The following is a 25,566-nucleotide window of genomic DNA, read 5'->3' as shown; positions in this document are numbered from 1 at the left end:
TTCATTAAAATGAAAAGCATGCTATTCCCTCCCCGTAAGAATACACTGTGGTGAAATGCTTATTGTATGATGTGCTTAGCTTTCTCAATTTAACATTCACTTAACATTTTTCAAGAGGGCAGCACTTTCATGAATCAAGGAATGGCATTCATTCCTTTCATATCTGCTGACCCCCAAGTCTAGAGATGAGAAGGAGGAGGAGAAGATAACAGCTGTCCTGAAGCTCCTTACACACACCTTGCCTTGAGTGTCACCGGTTAGGTATTTCAAAAAGGAAACAAACCTTATAAATAATGGAATGGAAATATCAAGATACATTTTTAGCAAAATGAGTAAATCCAGACAGTTGACTGTTTGGAGGATCAAGACTGAGTTTAATAGGTTTTAACCACAACTGTTATTGCTCATATAAATCTCAACAAAGATATTAGGGGAATGAGAATTTGACCTTTACCCTGGCTAGCAAAACCATTGCTGAATTATGCTCTGTATCAACTACTTCAAAAAGAAGCTTTGTTCATAAAAATATAATTTGCACAGAGTAGGAATATTCTTTAAAAAATTTAAACATGTCCAGGGATTTGACTTGGTGGGCAGGAAGATGAGCATTACATCAAATAATATCAATTAAAATGCTTGTTATGGAACTAAATATTGACGAGTCCATCCTTTGTAAAGCTCGTTTCTAAAGTGTTTCTTTTTCGGCAAACATCTGTTGCAATATTAACAGTGAATTCAAACCAGTGACAACAGCAGCAGTCCGTAATTTGGGGCCGCTTCTCAGCTGGGTGAGCAAGTCACACAGTTTTACCCAGCATGCATCTGCTGAGCAGATATATTCACAGCCGACAACTGGTGGAACTATATTTATCAGCTTAATTTGATCAGTTGTGCATAAATCATCTGGCAGTGAATGATTGAAATGCTTCAGCACTTCACCATCTAGCATAACCAGCAGTCTTCCTTCAATTGTTTTTTTTTTTAATGTTGTTTTCCAATGCTTGGACATGCATCATTCAGCGTTTTGGTTTAAAATACAGCCGGTGCCTGCGAGGAAATATTTTATACAGGTTTCAACACGCATGCAGCAAGCTTTATTTACAGGAGGGTGTGCTGGGAGTTAACTCATTGGTGTTTCCGTGCCTATTCATTTTGAATTCCGAAGGAAACATTCAGAAGTATGGGGACAGTGAGTGGGACGTGGGCTTTCCGGCAGCATGGCTGCTGTCAAATGCTCAGGGTTCTTTGATCCTTTCAGGAATTAAGCATGGTTGATGTTACAGAAAAGCAAGACAACCTGTCAGGGGTCTTGCCTTACATCGTACATGGAGACCAGGATGGCAGCTGTCACTTTCACTCTGATATCATCTCACAGAAACTCAAAGGAGGTTTGAAGAGAATATTACTTTATTTTTTTTAAACTTAACTTTCTGTCTTTTAAACTCAAACTGACTTTTGTGGACTTTGCAAGTTGACATTAGACTGTGGAATATAAAATATATAGTTTAGTCATTAATCTCCAATCCAATTATGGCTTCTATTATTGGGAGTAGTTTGGTTGGTAACTGGACTTATCATACGTTTGAACTGCTGTCTACATCGGCGCATTAAAAAAATCACCTCTCCTCGAAGTCATAACAAATTCTGCATGCAGGGGTCACTTTTTAACAATGGGAAAGTGTCTTCTGCATTGTTTAATTCACACCACCTATTTGTATCAGCATTTAGTGCCTGGGTATTAGCATAGTTGAATGCCAAAAGGGAGGAAAATAAATACTGAACATGTTTTTAAGGGTGTTGAATATTGTTTGACAGACCATGCCCAGCACGAGTAGGAACTTTCCTTGTGTCACCATTTGCTTCCTCGGTTCCCGTGGTTTTTCTGTCTGATTTGCATTCTGTGCCGAGACCACACACTGCTGTGACTCTGTTTAAATGATGTGTTCATAACTCCGCATCCTGTTTTGAATGAGATATTTGTGAGTGTGTACTTTTTGTTTGTCTTCAAACGAGAGCAAATTTCTTCAGGTTTGTGTGCAGCTGTTGTCTACACTAATGGTTGATTTAATATTTAAAATGTTTATTTTTCTGGGTGAGATTTAAGAATTAGAATAATCATGGTGAACAATAAAACTAATGTTCTGCAATTTAGTTTATTATGATGTTTATAAAATTATAATGGATAGACAATAACCTTTGAACATAATCTGCAGTTTGACTCTTTTTGTAAGTTCTACTCAATGCCACTAGAGGGAGGGTCATTCTAATGCAAAGACACAGACTCTCAGTGAAAGGAAAAAGCAGCAACTGTTTTGTGTCTCATCAAATCTCCTGTTAGCCTGAAAGATCTTTACAAAGGAAAATTATTTTGAAGTATGGCCATTTTTGTTAAGGCTGCCAAACCCAGGAACCATTTCCTCATTAAATGTTCCCGCAAAGTACAGCGAGATGACTGATACTATAGGTTGGGGGAGCAATCTTGGCTAAGATATCGGAAGTGTTCCCTTTTATTCAATAAAGAGTGATCTGGGATCTAGAAATCCATGGTTCTATGATGGTTCTGTAATTCATAGGCAATGCTGCAATTTATTGTTACATCCAAAAGACCAATTCAGCATTTCATCATTATGCCAATTAATTTTTAACTTATCGATGCAACAAAAATATTTTCGTTATACTAAAAATCTAATTACCGAGTCAATTTTACAGATTGTGTGTGTTTGCCAACATGTACTTTGTACAATAGGTGAAACAGCAGAAACACTGCCATATCCAATGTAAAACATCCAGCTGCATTCCTCAACCGCAGAAATATCCAGACCCCACAAAGTCCTTTGATGAATAAATGCAGCTGCACAGAAAATGCTGACTGTAGTTTTTACTAATGTTCAAATTGACCGGCAGACGATAAATTTCAAGCATGATGCATCCTTTAAAAAGCACAGACATTACTGTACCTTTCTGACCAAGAGGATGATGTTTAGACCAGCACCTGCAATAATTATACAAACAAAGAACTGGAGATGCTGGTTAATACGCCAAAGTACACAGAGTGCTGGAGTAGCTCAGCAGGTCAGGCAGCATCTCTGGAGAACATGAAGAAGTGACGTTTCGGGTCAAGACCCTTCAGACTCTGAAGAAGGTTCTCGAGCCAGTTACTCCAGCACTTGTCTCATTTCCAGTAATAATTGTGCTATGTTTATGCTTCCAAAAGGCCAATTAAATAATTACTGAACCCTTTCCATTCATTTTATTAAGTGATATGAATATCAGGTGTTTAACATTTTATTTAAAAGTCCAAGTCTTGATACCAGTGTCAAATCACAAATAAAACAACATCAAATATAGGCAACATTAAGAGCATTATTACTCAGTATCGGTACCTAGCAATAAGATGCATTGCAAAGGGTGGGACTAGGTTTTTTGGTTGCAATATAGCCCAAGATATTGATGGGGAGAGATCAGATGGAGCTAATAACTGGTTTGCTACATTCCAAACGCACTTACTGTTAGCCAATTGCTTCTCCATCTACGATAGAAAAAAACTCTACTCTGGCTAGTGGTCTCAGGCAATAGAATGGAGACACAAAAAATCTGTGGATGCTGGAATCTGGAGCAAAAAAACCCCCAAACTTATAGTTGAACTCAGTGGTCCTTAGTCCAGCAGCATCAGTTGAAGAAAATGGACAATTGAAATTTTGGGTCATGTTCTTTTGAATTTGAGCAAGGGGACTAACCTGAAATGTCGTCCAGGGATGCTGCTTGACCCGCTGAGTTACTCCAGCACTTTGTGCCTGTTTTTCTAAACCAGCATCTGCAATTCTTTGTCTCCATTGTCTGTCCTTTTCTTTGTGGTAGCAATCAGATTGTCGAAGCAAACTCCATGTTGTATACCTAGCTTGCTAACACATTCTAATGCTGGATTGTGCTCCCAGTCAGTTCTTCAAAGACACACAGCAGTGTGCAGACTTTTTTTTTCTGCAGGCCACCCATTTAAACATGAGGTTTTAGTCAAAGGAATTGGTATAAAGATAACGTTCTGGCAGAACACACTGTTGCTTTGCTAAAGTACAGCAAATGTGAATTAAAATCTTGAAAGATGAGCATGGTTCTGGGAAGCCACCAACACCCTTGGGGGGAGGGGCTACCCAGAGCGATGGGCACTCCAGGTACTTTTGGTACCTGCTGAAGTTTCAAGATGCTGACCTGGCCGATCCAGAGTTTGTGCCCTGACCTTCTCCTCATTGGAGTCACAATTTAATTGCAGCAGGCAGACGTGAGGAATGGCAGGGAGGATCTGATGGCTGATCTCTGCAACTTTTGTTTTGGTCACAGTTCTCCAGCTCCGTCTGCAACAACGGAGGACCCGCGAACAGCTCGCTGACCAAGGCATCATGCCACGTAAGTACACCAGCTCCTCTCTTCATGCTCTCAAACTAACATCAGCTTTAATTCCATCAACTGCTCCCAAAATCTAACAGGAAGCAACTGTCTGCCGTCGGCTTACACTGCCAGCAGATGAGCACAGAGTAACCTCTGTGAACCCGGTACAAAACGCATGTAACTGGTGAACCAAAATGAACATTCTTCGGCTGTTTCAAGTCTCATCAGCTGTACTTCTGTGGAAAATATGTACTCAATCAAATTAACTGTTTTGAGGGAGGGAAAGTAAATTCCATTTATAAATTAATGAGAGAGACACACACTGCATATTGGTGCACGTGAGTGATCTGTTTAATAGCCAAGCCTTGCCCAACAGCATCCTGTGTATGTGCCAGCTGATTAGAGTGTTTTTATTGTGGTGGATGTGGATCTTTTATCTGGACACTCTTAGCCGAGGCCCAGACTCTGTGTGTCAGCTGAAGGCCAGAACTCCTGATAGATTAGGGCCCATCTGACAGGCAGCAGTCTAAGGATTAGTTAGGCAGACATTTGTACACTGGAACCGTAGCATTTCTGGACCACTCCATAACCTGGTTGAAATGCATTTATGTTACTCAGAATCTGGTGATCAAGTTTAAATGCTGTCATTGCATAGGTATGCACTAACAGATTGAATATGTCGATGGATGATAGTGGGCAGCACGTTGGCGCAACGGTAGAGTTGCTGCCTTACGTAGCCAGAGACCTGGGTCCCAGGTTCGATCCTGACTACGGGTGCTGTCTGTACAGAGTTTGTACATTCCCCCCGTGACCTGCGTGGGTTTTCACCGAGATCTTCGGTTTCCTCCCACACTCCAAAGACGTAGAGGTTTGTAGGTTACTTGGCTAGATGTAAGTGTAAAATTGTCCCTAGTGTGTGGAGGATAGTGTTAGTGTGCGGGGATCGCTGGTCGGCGCGGACTCGGTGGGCCGAAGGGCCTGTTTCTCTAAACTAAACTGTATCTCTAAACTAAACTAAACAAAAATTCAGAGACAGATGTTCGAATCACTCCATGGATCAAAATAATTGAATCCATTTAATTTGTTTCTTTTTTGGCGTTTTTTGTTCATGGTATTAATCATGACCTACTGGATTGTCATAAGAATTCATCTGGCTCATTTATGTCCTTTATGGAAGGAACATTGCCAGCCTTGCCATGCCTGGCCTGTATATAACTCCTGAATGATCAGTGTGGTTTATTATTGAGTGCCCTCTGAAGTGGCCACAGATATCCACTTCAAGTTCAAGGGGAGTTCAGTACAGATTCTGCCCTGACCAGTGATGAGCACATCCTGTGAACATAATAATATTCCTGTGAAGATAATGAACTAAATAATGGCTATTCGAAAATGTAAGTTTACTTCAGAAACATCAGAAAATATATATTTTTAAAGCTATTATCAGCAAGCTATGAGCAAGAAGCTGCTTGTGCAAAAACTTAATTGCTTCACAAAGAAAACTTAACATTCTTATGAATTTGGTCTAGGTGTGGCTCTGGTTACACACTGGTCTTGCTAAGTCTTAATTATCCCTTGTAGTTGCAAATCATTGACTATTCAGGGAAGCCAGACTTTGGCAGTGAATGCCAGGATTTTCAGTAGCTCCATATCCATAGGAGTTATAAAGGTTATTGAAATATTTTTAATTTTGCATTAGCAATCTTTAAAATTTTACAGTTTGTTCTGTTAAAAAAGCAAATAATCATAGGGAATCTTGCATGTGTGGATTGTCTAACTATCCAACTGTCAGATATCCTGTGCATTGCTCAGACCTTTAGACTGCTCCAGAACAGCTAAAACATTTGGCCGCTGTTACTTTGCTGCTGAGGTGATTACTGTATGCTTGACTTTACCTGTACATTTCAGGTACAAACTGAAGTGGTTAAAGGTGGGTTGCATTCCTTTGTTTAATCTCTGCTTTTAATGGAGAGGTATAAATCTTTACCTACAAATGGACACGTCCCAGTTGTACTGGATCTGCTGTGGGACTTTGCCGACAGTTTGTCAGTTTGTGCTGTTATGAGGAAGGCGTGAGATAAAAGATGAGGCACTGTATAATTCTACTGACAGGCTGTGTGCAAGACCTCTCCTCCAAATGGAAGAATGGTTTGATTCCATAGGAAAGAGTATACGTCATCTTCATTCACAGTACATCGACATCAAGGCACTCTTATCTCATCAGTAGTTTACCTCTCTGTAAGTGCAGGTGTTCTAAATATACCCCATCCTCCCAACACCCTGTCTCTGCCCGGGCCACGAGAGGCATCTGAACTCCCTCTGTAGGTTGAGCTGGTCGCGATTCACCTCTACATTTCTGACACACTTCCACGCGGAATTAGAGAGCAACACTGCACGGAAAGTGGCCTTTCGGCTCACCAAGTCTGCACCCGCATTTACACTCATCCAAATTTAATCCCCTTCTTTATTTTCCCCACACTCTCATCGACCCGCTCCGAGATTCTACCATTTACCTACAAGCTAGGAGCAATTTACATCAGCCAATTAACCTACCAAGCCACATGCCTTTGTGATATGGGAAGAAACTGGAACCCCTGCATATCGCTCCTGTTGGAGTGGGGTGAGGAAAATCAGTCCATATTGTTCCAGGAGCACAGATCATTGGGCACTCCGACCCTAACCTATCAGCACCCACTGATGTCCTCTCCCAACCCAACATTTGGTCCAACCTTTGGCTCCATGGTTAGCACTGTCATTCCCTCACAGTGAGACTGAATCCCTGATTGAGAATCTGCTATTCCCCAATTCCTCTGCACTTACCCACTCCTCTCAAACCCACGTAGTGGTAAACCATCCTCCCCTCAGGCCCCCATCAGGATATGATCCGCCCACAGCCTGGTCCTGCACACCATGCACTGAGGGACCAGTGACTACTGTTGGTGTGGTAACTCTCTGGCCTTCCTGAAGTTTGCAACCCATGACTGAAAGTGACCTCCAGCTATTGTTCTGGAGCACTGTCTTCAGGACAGTGAGAGAACCTTCTCGGAAACCTATCGCTGGTCAACTTGTAGCTTCTTTTCAATCCACTTGAAGAACCAAATGCAGAATATTGTTCAGACCATGGCTTCCTTGGTCTGAGTCATACTGATAAATACTAATCACCCTTCAGGTTCTGCACCGTCAGTTGACGGTATCCTATCAGGCTCGCATGTGTGCCTCCTTTCAATCGTCTGGATAGAAGGAAAGGGTGATGTTTCGGGTTGAGACCCTTCTTCAGACCAAAGAAGTGTCTCGACCCGACACGTCACCTATTCCTTCCCTGTCTATCTTCAGTGTAAACCAGCATCTGCAGTTCCTTCCAACCCACTCCAAGCGTGGGTTTGGAGAACGTAATGCACATGGCTTATGTAGTCCTGGGCATCCATAAACCATGCATGAGGTGACCAGCTGCCTATTACTTCATGCATTTCAATGCTGAAATGGGCTGAACCAGTTTGCCTATCTAGGAATAAACCACAACAAAAATATGGTCCTTCAGTATTATTTTGTTTAAAAAAGTACCCTGGTTGCTAATTTGAATCAGTAACTATTTTCCATCATCTGAGAACCCCCCAAGTCTTTTACTATTGACTATTTATAATTCTGTTGCAAAATTTGCTTATGTCTTCAATATAAGGTAAGACATTTGAAAGTGTGGATTTTCTATGATAGAAAGTGACATTATTTGTAAAAACAAAAACTCTTACAGTCTAAACTAGTTTTTTATGTTTTGACACTAGGCCAAACCTGGTCATTTGTGTACCTTTACCCAATCACCTCAGCCAGGGAAAATGCATCTGGGCCGAAACTTTAAACAGCCACTTACAATGTGGCAGAGCTTTCACAATACTGTTGGGTAGGAAGTTGGTCAACTCCAGTGACTCAGTCATGATGAAACCACAGTCATTTATTTCCCAGTGCAGTTGATGTGTGAGTTGAAGTAGAATTTGAAAGGTTAGCAATTTAAATTATACAATTTCTCTGTTTATTTTAATCATAGATTTTTCTTTTGTTATTGTTTGTATAGTTTAGACCCTTATTTTCAAAAATTACAAGTAGGGTGATGGCCAAGATAACTTTGCATGCATGTTGCCTGCATAATTACTACTATTGTTTATGGATATTGGTGCAACATGCTGTGAAAATTTAATAGTAAACTATTGTCATTTGTGATGAAGAGAATGTATCTCACACCTTAAATGCCGGGTGCCCCAATGGTGTTTAACACAGTCCAAATGTTTTCAAGTTCCACAGTGCCTGATGCTCAAGGCACTGGGTGTTACTGAAGCAGCTTTACACAAGGGAAGGGGTTTGTTTTGCATGGCAGTGCAGAGCCAGAAAAGGAAATTATGAGGCCTTTCTAACTCTAAGGCCCTGATGTTTAACGTAGGGCATAGTGCTGGATGATGAAAGTGCCATGTAGACCGAACTCTCAGAAGATTGAAGGTTTGGAGCAGTTCATGGAGATAGGTAAAGGTAAAGGGTAGAAAACTGTAGGGGAATAAAAGAATGTGGATTTAAACGTTGGGCTTTGGCAGACAGGAAACCAGTGTGGGTCAGTGATCACTACAGTAAGGGGTGAACAAGACTTGTGGATTAGTTACAGGCCATGGAGTGCTGCTGTCTGTGTGGAGTCTGTGCACTCTCACTGTAACTGCCAATGCTCCCTCTGCTGCTGTGTTTTCATCCCTAATTCACCACTATAAATTGCTGCTGGTGTTTAGGAGTGTTTAGGTCAGGAGTAGAATCTGAGGATAGCTAATTTGCAGGGTTGGTGATTTGATAGTGCAGACTCAATGCATTGAAGGGTCTTGTTCTATGGAGCACACCTCCATGACTAAATTCTATTGACTCCATTCATCACACTCTATACTGTGCTGAAACTTTATAAAAACATATTTTCAAAAAATCATAGGCCCCTGTTTCAACTTTTCAATCTGCAAAATGTTCCTGTTAGACACTGGCTAAACTATTTCTGATCAGAAATAACCAACAACAATTAAAACTGGAGCAACCTTTTCCCGTGGAAAGTGTGGGGAGGTTGTACGCCTGGTTCAACATCCGGAATTCCACGTGAAGTTTTGAATCATCCAATGGTCTACTTTTCTTGCAACGTTGCATTTTTTTCCAAACATGACACTTTTGGCCATGTGGCTAAAAGACCATTATTTGGCACAAAAGATAGACACAAAATGCTGTAGTAACCTGGAGTAGCAGGCAGTATTTCTGGAGAGAAGGAATGGGTGACGTTTTGGGTCGAGAGCCTTCTTCAGACTTTGGCATATTCAGTTCAGTTAGGATGGTGTTAAAACTGTGGAAGGCATTTACTGAACAAACACTTTATTTGCATTCAGACCTTTGAACATAAATATGTTGGGTGTTATTTTGTTCATCCTAGTCAGCTGCACAATAACACTTATCCCAAAGCCCGCTAATCCAACACCATCGTGTTCATTATATCCTCAGAAGCTCTTGCAGCATTCCGTATATAAGCCCAGCTGAATATGTGCGTAAAACTCTTGACAGGCCGTGCCTACCCAGTTGAATTGAATTGCAATGGTTTGGATAATATTTTTTTAATCAGATGCTTGCGTCTGTGACCCCATCAATCATTCGCTCCTGGGAAATATGTCTGAGGTAGTCAGGGGCAGGGTGGGTAGCTTGTGAAGCTTGATATTGCTTCCTGCTAATTGTACAAGTGAAATGACCATTTGCGGTATTGCTGTAGGAACAGGCTGCATTGCCAACAACAATGGGTCCCTCCACAATGAACTCAATGCCTGCTTTGAATGGAAGGGTGTTAGTGAATGCCACCTGCCTCCTAGTCTCAGGTTACTGAGGCAGACGTAAGATCCACTTTCCTGAGAGTGCACCTGCTGGAAGCAACTGGTCTGGATGGAGTTCCTCATCCTCAGCACGGTGGCGCAGCGGTAGAGCTACTGTGTTCCAGCGCAGGTACCCAAGTTCGATCCTGACTACCAGAGACCCGGGTTTGATCCTGACCACGGGTGCTCCGTCTGTACAGAGTTTCTACGTTCTGTCCGTGACCAGCGTGGGTTTTCTCCAAGATCTTCGGTTTCCTCCCACACTCCAAAGACGTACAGGTTTGTAGGTTAATTGGCCTGGTGTAAATGTAAAATTGTCCCTAGTGTGTGTAGGATAGTGTTAATGTGCGGGGATCGCTGGTCGGTGCGGACTCAGTGGGCCGAAGAGCCTGTTTCCGTGCTGTATCTCTAAATTATGCCTCAGCTGGCAGAGGTATTCACAGACATCTTTAACCCTCACTACTCCATTGTAGGGTCCCCATCACATTAAAAAAAAACATTATCATCCCTGTGCCAAAGAAACATAAGGGAACGTGCATTAATCACAACCATCTAGTGGCTCATACACCACCATCGTGAAGTGCTTCAAATTGATGGCACACATTAACTCCAGCCTCCCAGCTAGACTTGATCCACTGCAGTTTCCTTACGGTCACAACAGGTCCACAGCAGACACTAATTCCCTGGCCCTAAGCTCATCTGTGGAACACCTAGACAACAAGGACTCCTACGTTAGACTTCTATTTATCGACTATAGGTCTGTCATGAACCCGAGAATCCCACCTCGATTTTTTTAACACCCACAGACCTCGATCAGTGAGGATAGATGACAACATCTCCTCCATAATAACTCTCAATACAAGGTTACGTTCTCACTCCTCTACCATACTCCTTTTGCACTCATGTCTGTGAGTCAAATTGGGCTCCAAGTCCATCTACACGTTTGCAGTTGATACCAATGTGGTGGGCTGAGTCACGAGCAACGATGAGATAGAGTACAGAAATAAGATAGAGTTATCAAGATTCTGAACGGCCCTTCCATAAGCCAGATTTGCCTTTATCCAATCGAGGATATTGGACTGTGTCTAAGGAACTGATGCGCGACAATACTCAGAACTAAATTCTGCACTCTCTATCTTCCCCTTGGCGCTATCTTTTGCACTTGAATTTGAACTGAATATATCTACGTATCGTACATCTAATCTGTTTGCAAAACAACACTTTTCACTGTACCTGGGACAATAATAAACCTAAAGATAATTTTTTGGTGGTGAGAATCAGAGCACTGAGGCCAGTGGAGGGGAGAAGAAAGATTATTCCTACTCTGGGGAGAGAGAGAGGGCTAAAAACCCAGAAATGTTGCTCTTGTTGCTTTATGAAGGAAACATTTGTGGTTAATTTGATTCATTAGAGAAACGTTTGATAAATAATAGGCAAATAGTTGCAGCATCACAAGAGTGACTGGATTTTACAGGAAATATTGAGCTACAATTTCATACATGAAGTGCTTACACTGAGTACCTTCATATTTATGATTTTGTCTCTGGCATTAATACAAGAATTAAGCTTTTAAATTAAATGTAACAGTGTCTAGAATGTAAAGTTTATTGAAAAATGTTCAGGGAAATGATACATCTAACAGAAAGAATTTAATCTGCACTGAAATCCAACTATAGTTCAATTTTATTCAGATCGTTAAACAACTGGGCAACTGTAAGGACTTTCATTATCTGACCTTTGAACATGCCAGAGTGAAAGGACAATGTCGGAGCACTCAGCAGTGTGTTGTTTATCTAAAGAACTTTACTAATAAAAACAATTCTGTACTGAATGGAACAAGAGTTTACACAACACATATCTTAATTATACAGCAGGGAAAGAGCAAAATATCAGTTGAAAGTCAATGTATACAGCTAGCGGTGATCATCAAATGTGTTTTTGACAATAGAATACCTCAGATTTATATTTACTGAACAACTGTCTGCATAAAACAAGGATGAACAGTTGTGGTGTCTGTCATTAACCGGAAGAATGATCTAATTTGGCAGCTTGCAGAGTACATCTTACAATTTGCATATACAAAGTTTGAATTCTAATTATTCCATAGAAAAGCAACTTAACTTGTGAAATGAAAACAAACATCCTTGAGAAATGTAATTATTGGACAAGTGAGTTGGGAACTACCTTCATTCCCAGCGCCACATCTTAAACTGGTGCATGTTTATGATAGGTCTTGTACATGTGAGCAATAAACAGCCATGCCCTGGCCACTAGATCATACAGGGCGGCACGGTGGCGCAGCGGTAAAGTTGCTGCCCTACAGTGAATGCAGCGCCAGAGACATGGGTTCGATCCTGACTACAGGTGCTGTCTGTACGGAGTTTGTACGTTCTCCCCGTGACCTGCCTGGGTTTTCTCCGAGATCTTCGGTTTCCTCCCACACTCCAAAGACATGCAGGTTTGTAGGTTAATTGGCTTGGTAAATGTAAAAATTGTCCCTAGTGGGTATAGGATAGTGTTAATGTGCGGGGATCGCTGGTCGGCGCGGACCCGGTGGGCCAAAAGTGCCTGTTTCTGCGCTGTATCTCTCTAAACTAAGGGTTTAATAAAAACCCAGTACAACCTGCCTTGAAAGTAAATTCATGCCTTCAGCTACAAATTACATCAACAGAATATTTGATGATGAATATTTGACATTAAATGACTAGAAAGTTTATAAGCAGTTCATGACTGCTACATTGAAAATTATTTCCAACTTAGCAAGGTATCTGATAAATATATTTTCCAGATTGAAAGGAAATCTAATATATAAATAATCAACTAATCTCCAGCAAATGTACATCCATCACTTAATGCTAAGAACAATGGATTGGAATACTGAAATCACATTACACACTTGGGAAGCCCAGCTTACTTTGTTGCCTCAAAGGGCTCAAAGTCCTGGAGTAAGTCAGCATTCAGTTATACTGTATAGGTGTTCATTCATTGGATGTCCATAACATGAGCAAGGCTTGCATAAGAGCTTCCAATTAACCTTTTTCACTTTATAGCTGCTGTGTGTTTATGTTCATAAATGATAGCAGCAGAATTAGGCCATTCAGTCCATCAAGTCTACTCTGCCATTCAATCATGACTGTTCCATCTTCCCCCCTTAACCCCATTCTCCTACCTTCTCCGCATAACTTCTGACATCCCTACTAATCAAGAATCTATCTATCTCGGCCTTAAAAATATCCATTGACAGCCTTCTGTGGCACTGAATTCCACCGTCTGACTAAAGAAATTTCTCCTCATCTCCTTCCTAAAGGAACATCCTTTAATTCTGAGGCTATGATCTCTGGTCCTAGACTCTCCCACTAGTGGAAACATCCTCTCCACATCCACTTCATCCAATCCTTCAATTGTAAGAATTTCCCAGCAGCAAATGGATTGATGGAGCTTCTGACACTTCCCACTGCATTCCTCGCTTGTACATGTGATTGCTTATATTCTATGAAGGCTTGCATGCCTTGACACGGCATGGGCTGAGGGCCAGTTTTAATAATCTGTCATTAAGTTAAAGCACCTGTGGTGGATTAACTACATGAATTTCTGATAGGATTTATATCATGCACACCTGGGGTTGAAGCATACCTCTAGTGGAATCAAGGGGTATGGGGAGAAGGCAGGCACAGGTTACTGATTGTGGATGATCAGCCATGATCACAATGAATGGCGGTGCTGGCTTGAAGGGCCAAATGGCCTCCTCCTGCACCTATTTTCTATGTTAATCTATGTTATGCCACTGAAAGTTTCCAACATTTTCTGTTTTTATTTCAGATTTCTAGTATCTTATACAATTTTTGATTTCCAAGTTAAAATAATTGGAATATGGATAAAAAGTAGTGAACTTATCGATAGAACAAGTAAATCGTTTACGTTTTTCTTCTTCTGAATTAACGTTTAGGAATATAAGTTCATATGATGGAAATGAAGTTTCTGTTTGTGCCCATGTTATGGAGATGCCACCATGTTGGCACCAGAAACTCTAGCTGGGTCCGTGCTGGTGGGCACGATCCACGCATCATCAGTCAGCATCACAAGACAATGAATATCACCGTGGATTTTCAAGTAATATCCAAATCTTTTCAATTGTAAACAATTCCTCTGAAAATATTTCAGCTTTGCAAAGCCAAAGAAAAAGCTACTGAAAATTGGGGTTTAATCCCCAGTTTATCAAGATGGTTCCCTTTCTTCCTTTCTATTTTTATTTATCTTTTTATTTATCTTTCTATTTTTATTTTTTATTTATTTTATTTTATTTTTTATTTATCTTTCTATTTTCATTTTTTCCCCTTGCCTTGCCTTGCCTTGCCTGCTCAGATAATAGTTGCAATGTGAGCTTACTTCTTGATTAATTATATACTGTTCAGAGTTGTACCAGATGAGCCAAAGTCAGTCTTCAGTGCTATTTTCTCTCCTTTTGTGACCCGCCAACTTTACATTCCAGCTTTGACTTGACACGCAAGTGTTTAAATTTGAGCTATTGCACCTGAGAAATCCCTTTTCAAATAATATTGGTGGAGACTGGAGAATTTGAGAAGTTTGTGGCTTTTATAAGTATGATACTAATAGACTAGGATGTGGAACACAGGGTTAATTGACTCATAATCTGCCACCAGGATTCATGAGTAGGATTCTTTCCGTTTCTTTTTAGCTGCTGGTTGACTTTTGCAATACAGTGCAAATAATTGCCGTTGCATAGTTATGTGTGCAGCACTCTGCTAGGGCTGCTATCTTCAAAAAGATTGATTAGCAAATCGTTTTGAGTTAAAAGCTCCAAGCACCATTGCTTAAGCTGTCCAGCAGTGAACTGTACCAAAATACCAAAAGATTATTCAAGTGGATTGAACATATGCTGCAGTAAAACGGTTCAGGGTGACCTAACTTACAGCAGCGGATGCTATTAAAGCCGTCTCCATGAGCTATTTTGGAAATAATTATTCTAAGTAGGCAAATATTAGGTGAAGGAAAGAAACTGGAGAGTGGGACTAGACCAAGTAACGCTGGTGGAAATAAAGAAATACAAGGAGAGGCCTGAAGGGGCAGGTAACATTTTTTCTGTCCAGTATTGTACAAAAACCTGAAATGTGCCCAGCAATACGTAAATACGATTGGCATTAAGAAACGCAACAGGTGATCAGTGTTAAAATTAAGATGAGTGAACAAAATCAAAACCACCTTTGCTGAGAGACAAGTCTATTCAGGTATCACTCTTGATGAATCATTCTTAAACTTGACAGCGTTTGCCATGGATATAGATAGTCCTAGAGATCTTGAAATGAACTCTGGCACGGAGAAAAAGACTGCCGTGTCTTGAAATTGCCTCTTTTTGGAAATGTATTAAAAGCATTAAACAATGAAAATTGAAATACACGGCATGGAAGGAGACAATCCGGCCCTTTGTTCTCCTCCTGCTAGTAGTAAAAAAAATAACAAAATAGCACCCTAATAGCACCCTAATAGCACCAAACAAGAAGAGCTCCAGGAAATTGCCAAGGCCAGAACTAAGGAAGAGTAGAGGGCACAAAATGCTGGTTGTAATACATTAAGAAACATCTGGCTGTATTTACCAATTAGAAGAATATAGTATGTAGAATGTAATGAAGATTATCATTACTTTTAATTATATCAAATTCTTTCAACTTGATATAATTAAAAGTAATGATAATCTTAGCCCCCTATGAGAAATATGAAGAAAGGGTATAGATCAATTGAAAACATTAAATAAGCCGGTTAAGGTAGCACATAGAAGTGGATATTGGAAAAACATCATCACAGAATAAAATACATTGGTTTGCAAATCAAACAATAACCATAAACATTTTATTTGAACGTAGAACAGTACACCACAGGGATGTTCCAAAAAGTTTGTGCCAAACATGATGCCGAGCTAAACTGATGTAATCTGCCTGCCAGTGATCCAAATCCTTCCATTCCCTGCAAATCCATGCATCTATCTAAAAGCTACTTAAGTACTACTGTTGTATCTGCCTGCACCACCACCCATTTCTTTTCAAATGCCAGATTTTTTTGGAATTTTTTCATCAAAAAGTACTTTATTCAAGAAATAAATATATACAAAACATGTTCCTTCCAAAACCATCCGACATTCTCGGAGGCTTCACCACCACCCCTGCCAAATGTGTTCCAGGCCCCACCGCCCTCTGGATAAAAGAAAAGCTTGCCTGCACATCTGCATTATATTTTCCCCTTCTCACCTTATAGCTATGGTGACTAAAAATAATTTCCAAGGTAGTGTTTATATCAGATATTTGTGTACATTAGTTTAATACGATACCCATTTAGGCTTCCAGCTTCTCTCGATGTAGAAATATAGGTTTATATGCTTGATGTGGTCTCACCAACCACAGCCCAAACATCTGCTGGGATTGCTCTTACTTCATTAAAGAGCGAGAGGTTTTTCAATGCTGTTCAGAACCCCACAAAGAGAAGTTTATTCAATTAACTTTGGCAGGTTTTAGTGTCAATATTAAATCGACAAGACATGGTCAATGATCAATTACAGCTTTATCACAGTAACTGGAGTTTAGACATGTGACTCTTAATGCTCATTAAATCTTAAAGAAATACTCATCTGAAAGGTCATTAGATTAAATGATCCAATAGCCATCACTTCCCTTCAAAGGGGCAATGTAAGCAGACAAATCTACAGTACAAACTGTAGAACCTAATGATGACACTGTTTGGACTTTTGTACAGTTCAGTTTGATTGTTAATATTTTCACTAATAATGTATGATTCCCAATGAGGCAGTGTTAGTTTGATTCAGTTAGTGCCAATGTCATGTCCAATTTAGAAATTGATGGTTACTTGTCCTAATATACAACCAAACTTGCAATAAATGTTATTCACATTATTCTCTTCATCATGTATGTGTACACGGTGAATGGCTCAATTGTAATCATGTATTGTCTTTCTGCTGACTGCTTAGCACACAACAGAAGCTTTTCGGTACACGTGACAATAAACGGAACTTAGAACAGAAATTGGCACTCTAGTGCGCAAACAAAGCAACATTAAGGAAAGGTTCTTTCTGAAAGTTTGAAAATTTGATGTGAGACATCAGAAACCCCCAGCACTGATCAAAAAGGAAAGCTGGCCTTTTGACCATCATCCCCCCCCAGCTTCATGCAGAAAGGTAAAAGATTGTTAATGATCTATGTCATTACAGAATGCAAAGATTCATCTCAACAGTGACTGTCATTCAAAGTTAAGGGCATAAAATTTGAATCAAAATTGAAAGGTAGCCATCTGTACCGAGGAAAAAGCAGAGATAACTTTTGCTGCAATCAAAATGTTGCAGCCTAGTTTCCACATCGTTGTGGCTGACAGGTGAAAGATTAGGGATCACATCTGCAGTCCCACATTAAAGAAACCATTCTGAATAGAGGAGATGCTTTGCATGGTGTGCAGGCTGACCCTGGGTAACAGATGGGTTCCAATTTTACAAACGTTCGTCAGTCAGTCTTGTCTGTGTCAGAAAATAGACAAAAATCATTCTCTGCTAACCATACCTCCACAGTATTGTAATAAATAATATCATAATAATAATATATTCCTTTATTCGTCCCACACCGGGGAAATTTACAGTGTTACAGCAGCAAAGTGACATCAAAAGTACACAAGACTCGTAAGAAAGAACAATTGTTCAAATGGAGAGAGAGAAAACTGGTTCTGCCACTTGTAGGTGCAAACATGTGAATTTAGTTACAATTATGAGAACCCGCTCGTATCTGGGATGCCCATGGCTCAAACGTTATTAACTTGAGAAGGATTGTACTTGGAATGATGTGTTATTAGTCTTGCTGCAGAAGGATCCAATTAATGCAGCTTACCAAAGAACAGGATTTTTTTATTAAGTACCAGAGCATAACTGAATTCTGGAAGATGCATTTGTAAATACAGCTCAACCACATTATTACCATATGTTCAAGATAACTGCTAAGATAAAATATAAATGTTCTGTGTTATTAATGACAGAATGTGCAATGCCACATGCCAGTAAGCTTCCATCAACTTGACACCAACCTCATCTTTTTGCTTATAAGCTAAAAACATTCTTTTTTTTCAAGTGTACTTTTTGAAATAGTCAATCGCCTCCTAAATTCTGTGGTTATTATGACTAAGGTGGCATGGGAATGAATTGGAACATTTTCCACAATTCTCTGGAATTTTGTAGGAAGGAACTGCAGATGCTGGTTTAAACTGAGGATAGACACAAAATGCTGGAGTAACTCAGCGGGACAGGCAGCGTCTCTGGAGAGAAGGGATGGGTGACGTTTTGGGTCGAGACTCTACTTCAGACTGAAGACGGGTCTCGACTCGAAACGTCACGCATTCCTTCTCTCTGGAGATGCTGCCTGTCCCGCTGAGTTACTCCAGCATTTTGTGGCTCTCTGGAATTTTAACAGTTGGATGTACCAGTTATCTATTCTTTTAGGAGTTAAATGTTTGGCAGAAACGCACACATGTGAAACATGTGTTTTACAGTTAACGAAAGGTGATAGATTTGCTGTAGTTAAGTTTGTTAAATGTTTTGAGAACAATTTCAGATGTTATATTTTTAACATGTATGTTTGAGGGATATCTGTTATTAATTTCAGGATTTATTAAATGCATGAAAACTCGCTAAAGGACATGTAAAGAGTGTAATTATTAATGCTCCACTAATAAGCACTACATATCCACAAATGGGTTTTGTTTTAATAAAATGTGTTTGTGTTATAAGTACAATTTATTACTGGTTAAATATAATGATTGTAGTATGTTTAGGAGAACTCTAATTTTAGATTTTGTTGAAAAATAGTTTGGCTTAGTTTAGAGATACAGCGCAGAAATGGAGTCCGTGCCGACCAGCGACCCCCACACACAAACATTCTGCTACACCCACACTCGGGACAACTTACAATTTTACCAAGCCATTTAACGTCTTTGGAGTAGGATCTTGCGAGATTGACCATAGCAAGCTGATATTTTTCTGTAATTGTGGACATCTTGCAAATCGGACTTAGCTGCTGATATACCGACTAATCAGTTTGATTTTATTTCTTACTCTAGCTCTAAAGAGTCCAGCTGTATATCACGACCAAAGAAGAAGTCTGGAAAGAGCCAAGGTATGGAACTCCCGGTACCAAGATGATGATCATTGCAACTGGTATTAATTCAAATAGCTATTCAGGATTTGAATTGAGCAACCTGCTTAATATCAGTGAGGAAATTCCAGCCTTGAAGTCTGTCAGTAAATGTAACTGTGTTCTACCCTTGTGTTTCTCTCAACAATCCAGCTATTTGTTCCCTTTGGGAGTCTTCACTGAGTGGCAGCTTCAAAATGTTTGTCAAAGATATTTGAAGAATGTTTTGAGCTGAAGTGGTCTTGCGTTGTCCTTTTGACTGTGGACAACCTTCAGTTGGTTGGGCCGTTGTCTCTCAAAGTAGTTGAATGCGACGGAAATTAGCATTTTGAAACGGCCCCCAGATTTCATCTTTAAACATGTCAAGATATTCTAGAAGGAATGTTAGATTTTTCCCCTGTAGCATGAATTGCAATAGTTGAGGTATCTCCCTCCTTTCCTGAAAATCAACACAATTTTCCTAGGTTTCATTCCAGTCATTTTAACATTGAGTTTGTGGTTTTCATGTTGTCATTTGTGGTTTTCATGTTGTCATTTGTGTTTCAACAGTTTGTTTATAAGCTAAAGGTTTATTTTGCCTAATTCCATCTCTTCTTTTGACTGTTGTTTGCAGGTGATGAGAATGTAATTCTCTGTGACAGGACTGATAATTGTGTAGATAATTGAGTTTGTCTTTTTTTCTTGCTGGTTAACATTAGTCATTGTTGAAAATACAGGACTTCCATGTCATGAGATTGTATTGGATTTATGCCTGGCCATAACAAATACACATGGGGATTTCTGTAAGCTGAGTGCGATTTATTCACAAAAAAACCCCATGTAGAGAGCAAGTGTACATTCGAAGGGCCGAATGGCCTACTCCTGCACCTATTGTCTATTGAACAAATGCAAGATGCAGGCGACAGGAGTAATTTTCTCATAAGATGTTCAGTGTGTCTGACACTTATGAATTTGCTTTAAGTTGATTATATCAAATTGACACTGAAGATAGGAATAGTACCTCACAAATTTTATTATTTAGGACTGAGATGAGGAAAAACTTTTTCACCCAGAGAGGTGAATCTGTGGAATTCTCTGCCACAGAAGGCTGCGGAGGCCAATTCACTGGATGTTTTCAAGAGAGAGTTAGATTTTGCTCTTAGGGCTAACGGAATCAAGGGATATGGGGAGAAAGTAGGAACGGGGTACTGATTTTAGATGATCAGCCATGATCGTAGTGAATAGCGGTGCTGGCTCGAAGGGCCGAATGGCCCACTCCTGCACCTATTTTGTATGTTTCTATGTTTCTATAAAGTGAATTTGGGGAATGTCAAGTTGTCGATTTCTTAAACCACTAATTCATGCAATAAGGACAAGGATGAGATAGGTAGGTAGCTTCTGAGCTCCAATATCTGAGTTTCAAATATGGACGTATGTGAGGAGCTAACATCCAAACCAATGAGCAACTAACAAAAATCCATAGGCACTGTTGAAACGTTGAGCCATTATTGAAGAAACAATACTAATCTTCAACTGGTATATGAAATGGCTGATCATCTATCTCAAATGACCTTGGAACATTTTCTAAGGGTAACTGCTTGTACGAACCATTACATGGCAGGACATCTTTGAGCAAGCCACGCCAAATACAAGAACCCAGCATGAACCTTTGTACTTGTTATGGTTCTACTGGGAGCCCAGCAGGAATCTTTGGCCGCTAGCACGCCCATGGCAATGAATCATGCTATGGTTCGGTTTGCAGAGGTTGCCTGTGAAGTTTGGTGTTGGGTGGGCTGGATAAAGAGTTCAGGGTGGTGGGTGGGTGGGGGCTGTCATCTCCTGCTCCATGTGCCGACAGACAGTCCTCCCTCATCAAGTCTCTCCTTCCTCTGATGGGCTGATGGAAGCTGAATCTTCATCTGGCTGTGCAGCTCTAACTGGCCCAGAGCTTTCTATACAGTAACGTACTCAGCAGCCATTGTGAATCAAGGTTTCAAGAAAATTATTAATCGTCTCTTGCAAAGACGCCACCACTTACTCTCAATTTCTCTGTCTCTGCTGCATCTGCTCCAAAGATGCCCACCCCCTCCCCTGACATCAGTCTGAAGAAGGGTCTCGACCCGAAACGTCACCCATTCCTTCTCTCCCGAGATGCTGATTGACCCACTGAGTTATTCCAGCATTTTGTGTCTGCCTTCAATTTAAACCAGCATCTGCAGTTTGTTCTTACTGGGAGTAACTATACTGAAAAAGGTCTGATCTCCTGTTCAGAGGAAGAAGGTCAGGGGCAATATCTGTGACCAGACATGACGTGGTCTGGCATCAGTCAGGTCCCATGGGGACCAGACAAGAGTGTTTCAGCCTGTGACAGATTAGAGCAGGCACTGCAAGGGAATGAGAGCACAATGTTATTTAATTAAAAGACAAATGTTCAATGAGGTGCTGCTTGAACAGCCAAATGTGAAAGCAGGGCGATGGAAGGTCGGGGCAGGGATAATGTGGAAACTTGTCAAGGCATGTGCCCACAGGTCACATATATTCTCTAATGCAGCATGTGTTTGGTATTCAGGATCTGTGGAAACTTGTACAACATGACAATAAAAGGCATAGATTTACCAGAGCTATTTTGTGCATACAGTGCAGAATCAGGCCCCTCAGATCGACATGTCCATGCTGACCAAGCTGCCCCATCTACGTCAGTCCCACCTGCCCACATTGGTCCAGATCCCTCTAAACCTTTCCTATCCATGTACCTGTCAAAATGCCTTTTAAACATTGTTATAGTAGCTGCCTCACCTTCCTCCTCTGACAGTTCTTTCCATACACCCCCCACACCTCGTGTGGAGAACGATGCCCCTCAGGTTCCTATTAAATCTTTCCCCTCTAACCTTAAACCTATGACCATTGGTTCTTGATTCCCTTACACTGAGTAAAAGGCACTGTATTCACCCTGTGTATTTCCCTCCTGATTTTATACACCTTTATCAGATCACCCCTCGGCCTCTTGTGCTCCCTTGAATAAAGTCCTCGCCTGCCCAACCTCTCCATAGACCACAGACCCTCAAGTCCTGGCAACGTACTCGTACGTCGTCTGTACTTTTTCCAGCTTTTAATGTGCATTCAAGTTAAGTCGATGAGTCACCCTGGCTTCTTTCAGTGGATGCCATTGCCTCTTCCTTACCCTAGTCAGTAACTGGTGCTTTTTTGCCACCAGTATAAATATGAATATATCATAATATAATTGTGAAAACAAACCCTTCCCTTCCTTAATTGCAAAGTACACAGTGTGTACACAAATGGTACAGTGGTTGGTGCTGGGCTTACTGGCTCCATTGACTCTGGTTGGATCCGGGCCTCAGTCGCTGTCATTATGCAGTTTGCACTTTCTCCCCATGGCCACGTGATTTGCCTTCTCTGTGCTCTAGTTTCCTTCCACAGCCTAAGAACATGACATTAGCTAAAATGCCTTTTAAACATTGTTTTAGTACCTGCCTCAACTACCTCCTCTGACAGTTCTTTCCATACACCCCCCACCCCTTGTGTGAAAAAGGTTGCCCCTCAGGATCCTATTCAATCTTTCCCCTCTCACCTTAAACCTACGACCACTGGTTCTTGATTCCCTTACACTGAGTAAAAGGCACTGTATTCACCATGGAGTTTGCACCTTCTCCCCATGGCCATGTGAGTTACCTTCTCTGTGCTCGGGTTTCCTTCCACAGCCCTAATAACATGCCATTAGCTAAAGTGACTCCTGTAAATTGCCTTTATGTCAGTAAAGAGCAAAATAATCTAAGGGAAGTTAATGGACATGTTTAAGATGTTGTGACTGAAGAAATTGCTGTGACAGGTTGGGTTGCATGGCCTCCTGTGCTATAGGTCGGCAATTCGTGAAATTTTGCGGACAGTATATTGTTGCAGCTGGTAGAATTGCTCCAATATTTTGGCTTCTGGTGTTGTCTGTGTGACGTTTGCACGTCCTCCTGTGACCAGTGAGGTTTCTTCAGTGCTTCAGGTTCCTCCCATATCCCAAAGTCGCCTTGGTTGGTCGATTAATCATTAAGTTGCCCCTAATGTGTAAGTGGATGGTAAAATCCAGCAACACCAGGAGAATAGGTTAGAGGAAAATGAATGCAGATAAGGGATTGCTCAGTGAGCCGACATGGACTCAGAGGGCCAAATGGCCTCCTGTAGCGTAAGGAATGATGGAAGTTGCTTTGCCCTTCCGCGCTCCTGTTTCCCACCCACTAGAGCACAGTGTGGTTATGATGGGGAGCATTTGCACACTGATCTCAGTGCACTACAGATGAAGGTTAGGAACTGCAGATGTTGGAATCTTGAGCAAAACAACACAAGCTGCTGGAGTAGCTCAGAGGGTCTGGCAGCATCTCAGGAGAACATGGATGGGTGATGTTTCATTGTCATTGGATTGACTGCCATTTACTGTCTCCGCATCCATACCGCACATGAAACTGCTGGTCTGCTCCACCCAGAATCTCCTGCTCCTTCCTCCCCAAGCCCATTCTCACCTGGTCCTGATGCGGACAGCCACATTAGCTGTCCAAGGCAGCCCAGGCTCCAAGCGACGAGGCCCCGCGCTCCACAACATTCTTGAAAGCGCTGATAGCCGACAGTTTCTTCCATGTAGCGTAGGTTTACTAGGTTAATTCCCGGAAAGACTGGAGCGACTAGGCTTGTATACACTGGAATTTAGAAGGATGAGAGGAGATCTTATCGAAACGTATAAGATTATTAAGGGGTTGGACACGTTAGAGGCAGGAAACATGTTCCCAATGTTGGGGGAGTCCAGAACCAGGGGCCACAGTTTAAAAATAAGGGGTAGGCCATTTAGAACGGAGATGAGGAAAAACTTTTACAGTCAGAGAGTTGTGAATCTGTGGAATTCTCTGCCTCAGAAGGCAGTGGGGACCAATTCTCAGAATGCATTCAAGAGAGAGCTAGATAGAGCTCTTAAGGATAGCGGAGTCAGGGGGTATGGGGAGAAGGCAGGAACGGGGTACTGATTGAGAATGATCAGCCATGATCACATTGAATGGCGGTGCTGGCTCGAAGGGCCGAATGGCCTCCTCCTGCACCTATCGTCTATTGTCTATTATAAAAGCGGTGAGGAAACATTAAAGATTTATAAATGTCGCAATATCAAAATAAATTTAAGCATTTGTTATATTTGAATTAAATAATCACGAAAATATTAAGCATTTTCAATAGGTTAACTAAAAAACCTAAACAATGTAATTATTAATGTTAAACGAAAGAAGGTTTTGATTTTCAAGCAGTTGTTGCTCCTTTATTATTAAGGAATGTATTTTACTGAAATATGTTATATTTAAAATGAACAGTGACAGTGCCAAACTGCTGTGACTGTTATAATTGTTTTGCAAATTGAAATGAGATTCTGCTTAAATAGTTTGTTCAGGCCTAAATGGAGATTTAAGCAATCACTGCAGAAAAGAGGCACCTAAAAGAATGCCATTGTTGATGAGCTCAGACTGTCGAGAAAGGATAGTAAATAGAAGTTCAATTTATTTCCAGCATCAGGTTCATCTGTACTCAGTGTTTCAAGATAGATAGACCAAAATAGACTCTTTAATAACTTTTGGTTTCCAGGCCCCCACTCCCACATCTTCACTGTGGACGTTCAGTCACTCTACACCTCCATCCCCCACCAGGAAGGCCTTAAGGCCCTCCATTTCTTCCTTGACCACAGAACCATCCAATTTCCTCTACCAACACTCTTCTCCACCTAAACCTTAACAGCTTCTCCTTTGATTCCTCCCACTTTCTCCGGAGAGGAACACCCTCCACAACTCTCTTTCACCCCTTCCCACCCAAACTTCCCCCTCCCCAGGGACTTGCCCTGCAAATGTGGGAGATGCAAACATGTCCTTGTACCTCCTCCCTTGTCATCATCCAGGGGTCCCAACAGTCCTTTCATGAGAGGCAGAGGTTTACTTGCACCTCCTATAACCTCATCTCCTGTATCTGGTACTCCAGTTGTGGGCTCCTCTATATCGGCAAGGGCAGGTGTACCCTTGGCGATCGTTTTGCTGAACACTTACGCTCAGTCCGCTGAATTGCCAAACACTTTATCTCCCCCTCCCATTTCCACACTGACCTTTCTGTCCTGGGCC

General features: G+C 41.1%; 1 protein-coding gene across 1 annotated transcript in view; it reads left to right on the top strand.

Moving 5' to 3' along the window:
• The first annotated feature begins 1,267 nt into the window (after positions 1–1,267).
• Positions 1,268–25,566, top strand: part of myocd (myocardin) — an 89,944-nt gene continuing 65,645 nt past the window's right edge. Inside the window, exons 1-3 of the mRNA XM_078401814.1 lie at positions 1,268–1,388; positions 4,336–4,401; positions 19,365–19,420. Coding sequence (XP_078257940.1) covers positions 1,268–1,388; positions 4,336–4,401; positions 19,365–19,420 — 243 coding nt within the window. The remainder of the gene's footprint in view (positions 1,389–4,335; positions 4,402–19,364; positions 19,421–25,566) is intronic.

This window comes from Rhinoraja longicauda, chromosome 6, assembly GCF_053455715.1.
Source record: "Rhinoraja longicauda isolate Sanriku21f chromosome 6, sRhiLon1.1, whole genome shotgun sequence".
NCBI classification, from domain to species: Eukaryota; Metazoa; Chordata; class Chondrichthyes; order Rajiformes; family Arhynchobatidae; genus Rhinoraja; species Rhinoraja longicauda.
This window is presented reverse-complemented; position numbering and strand designations above follow the sequence as displayed.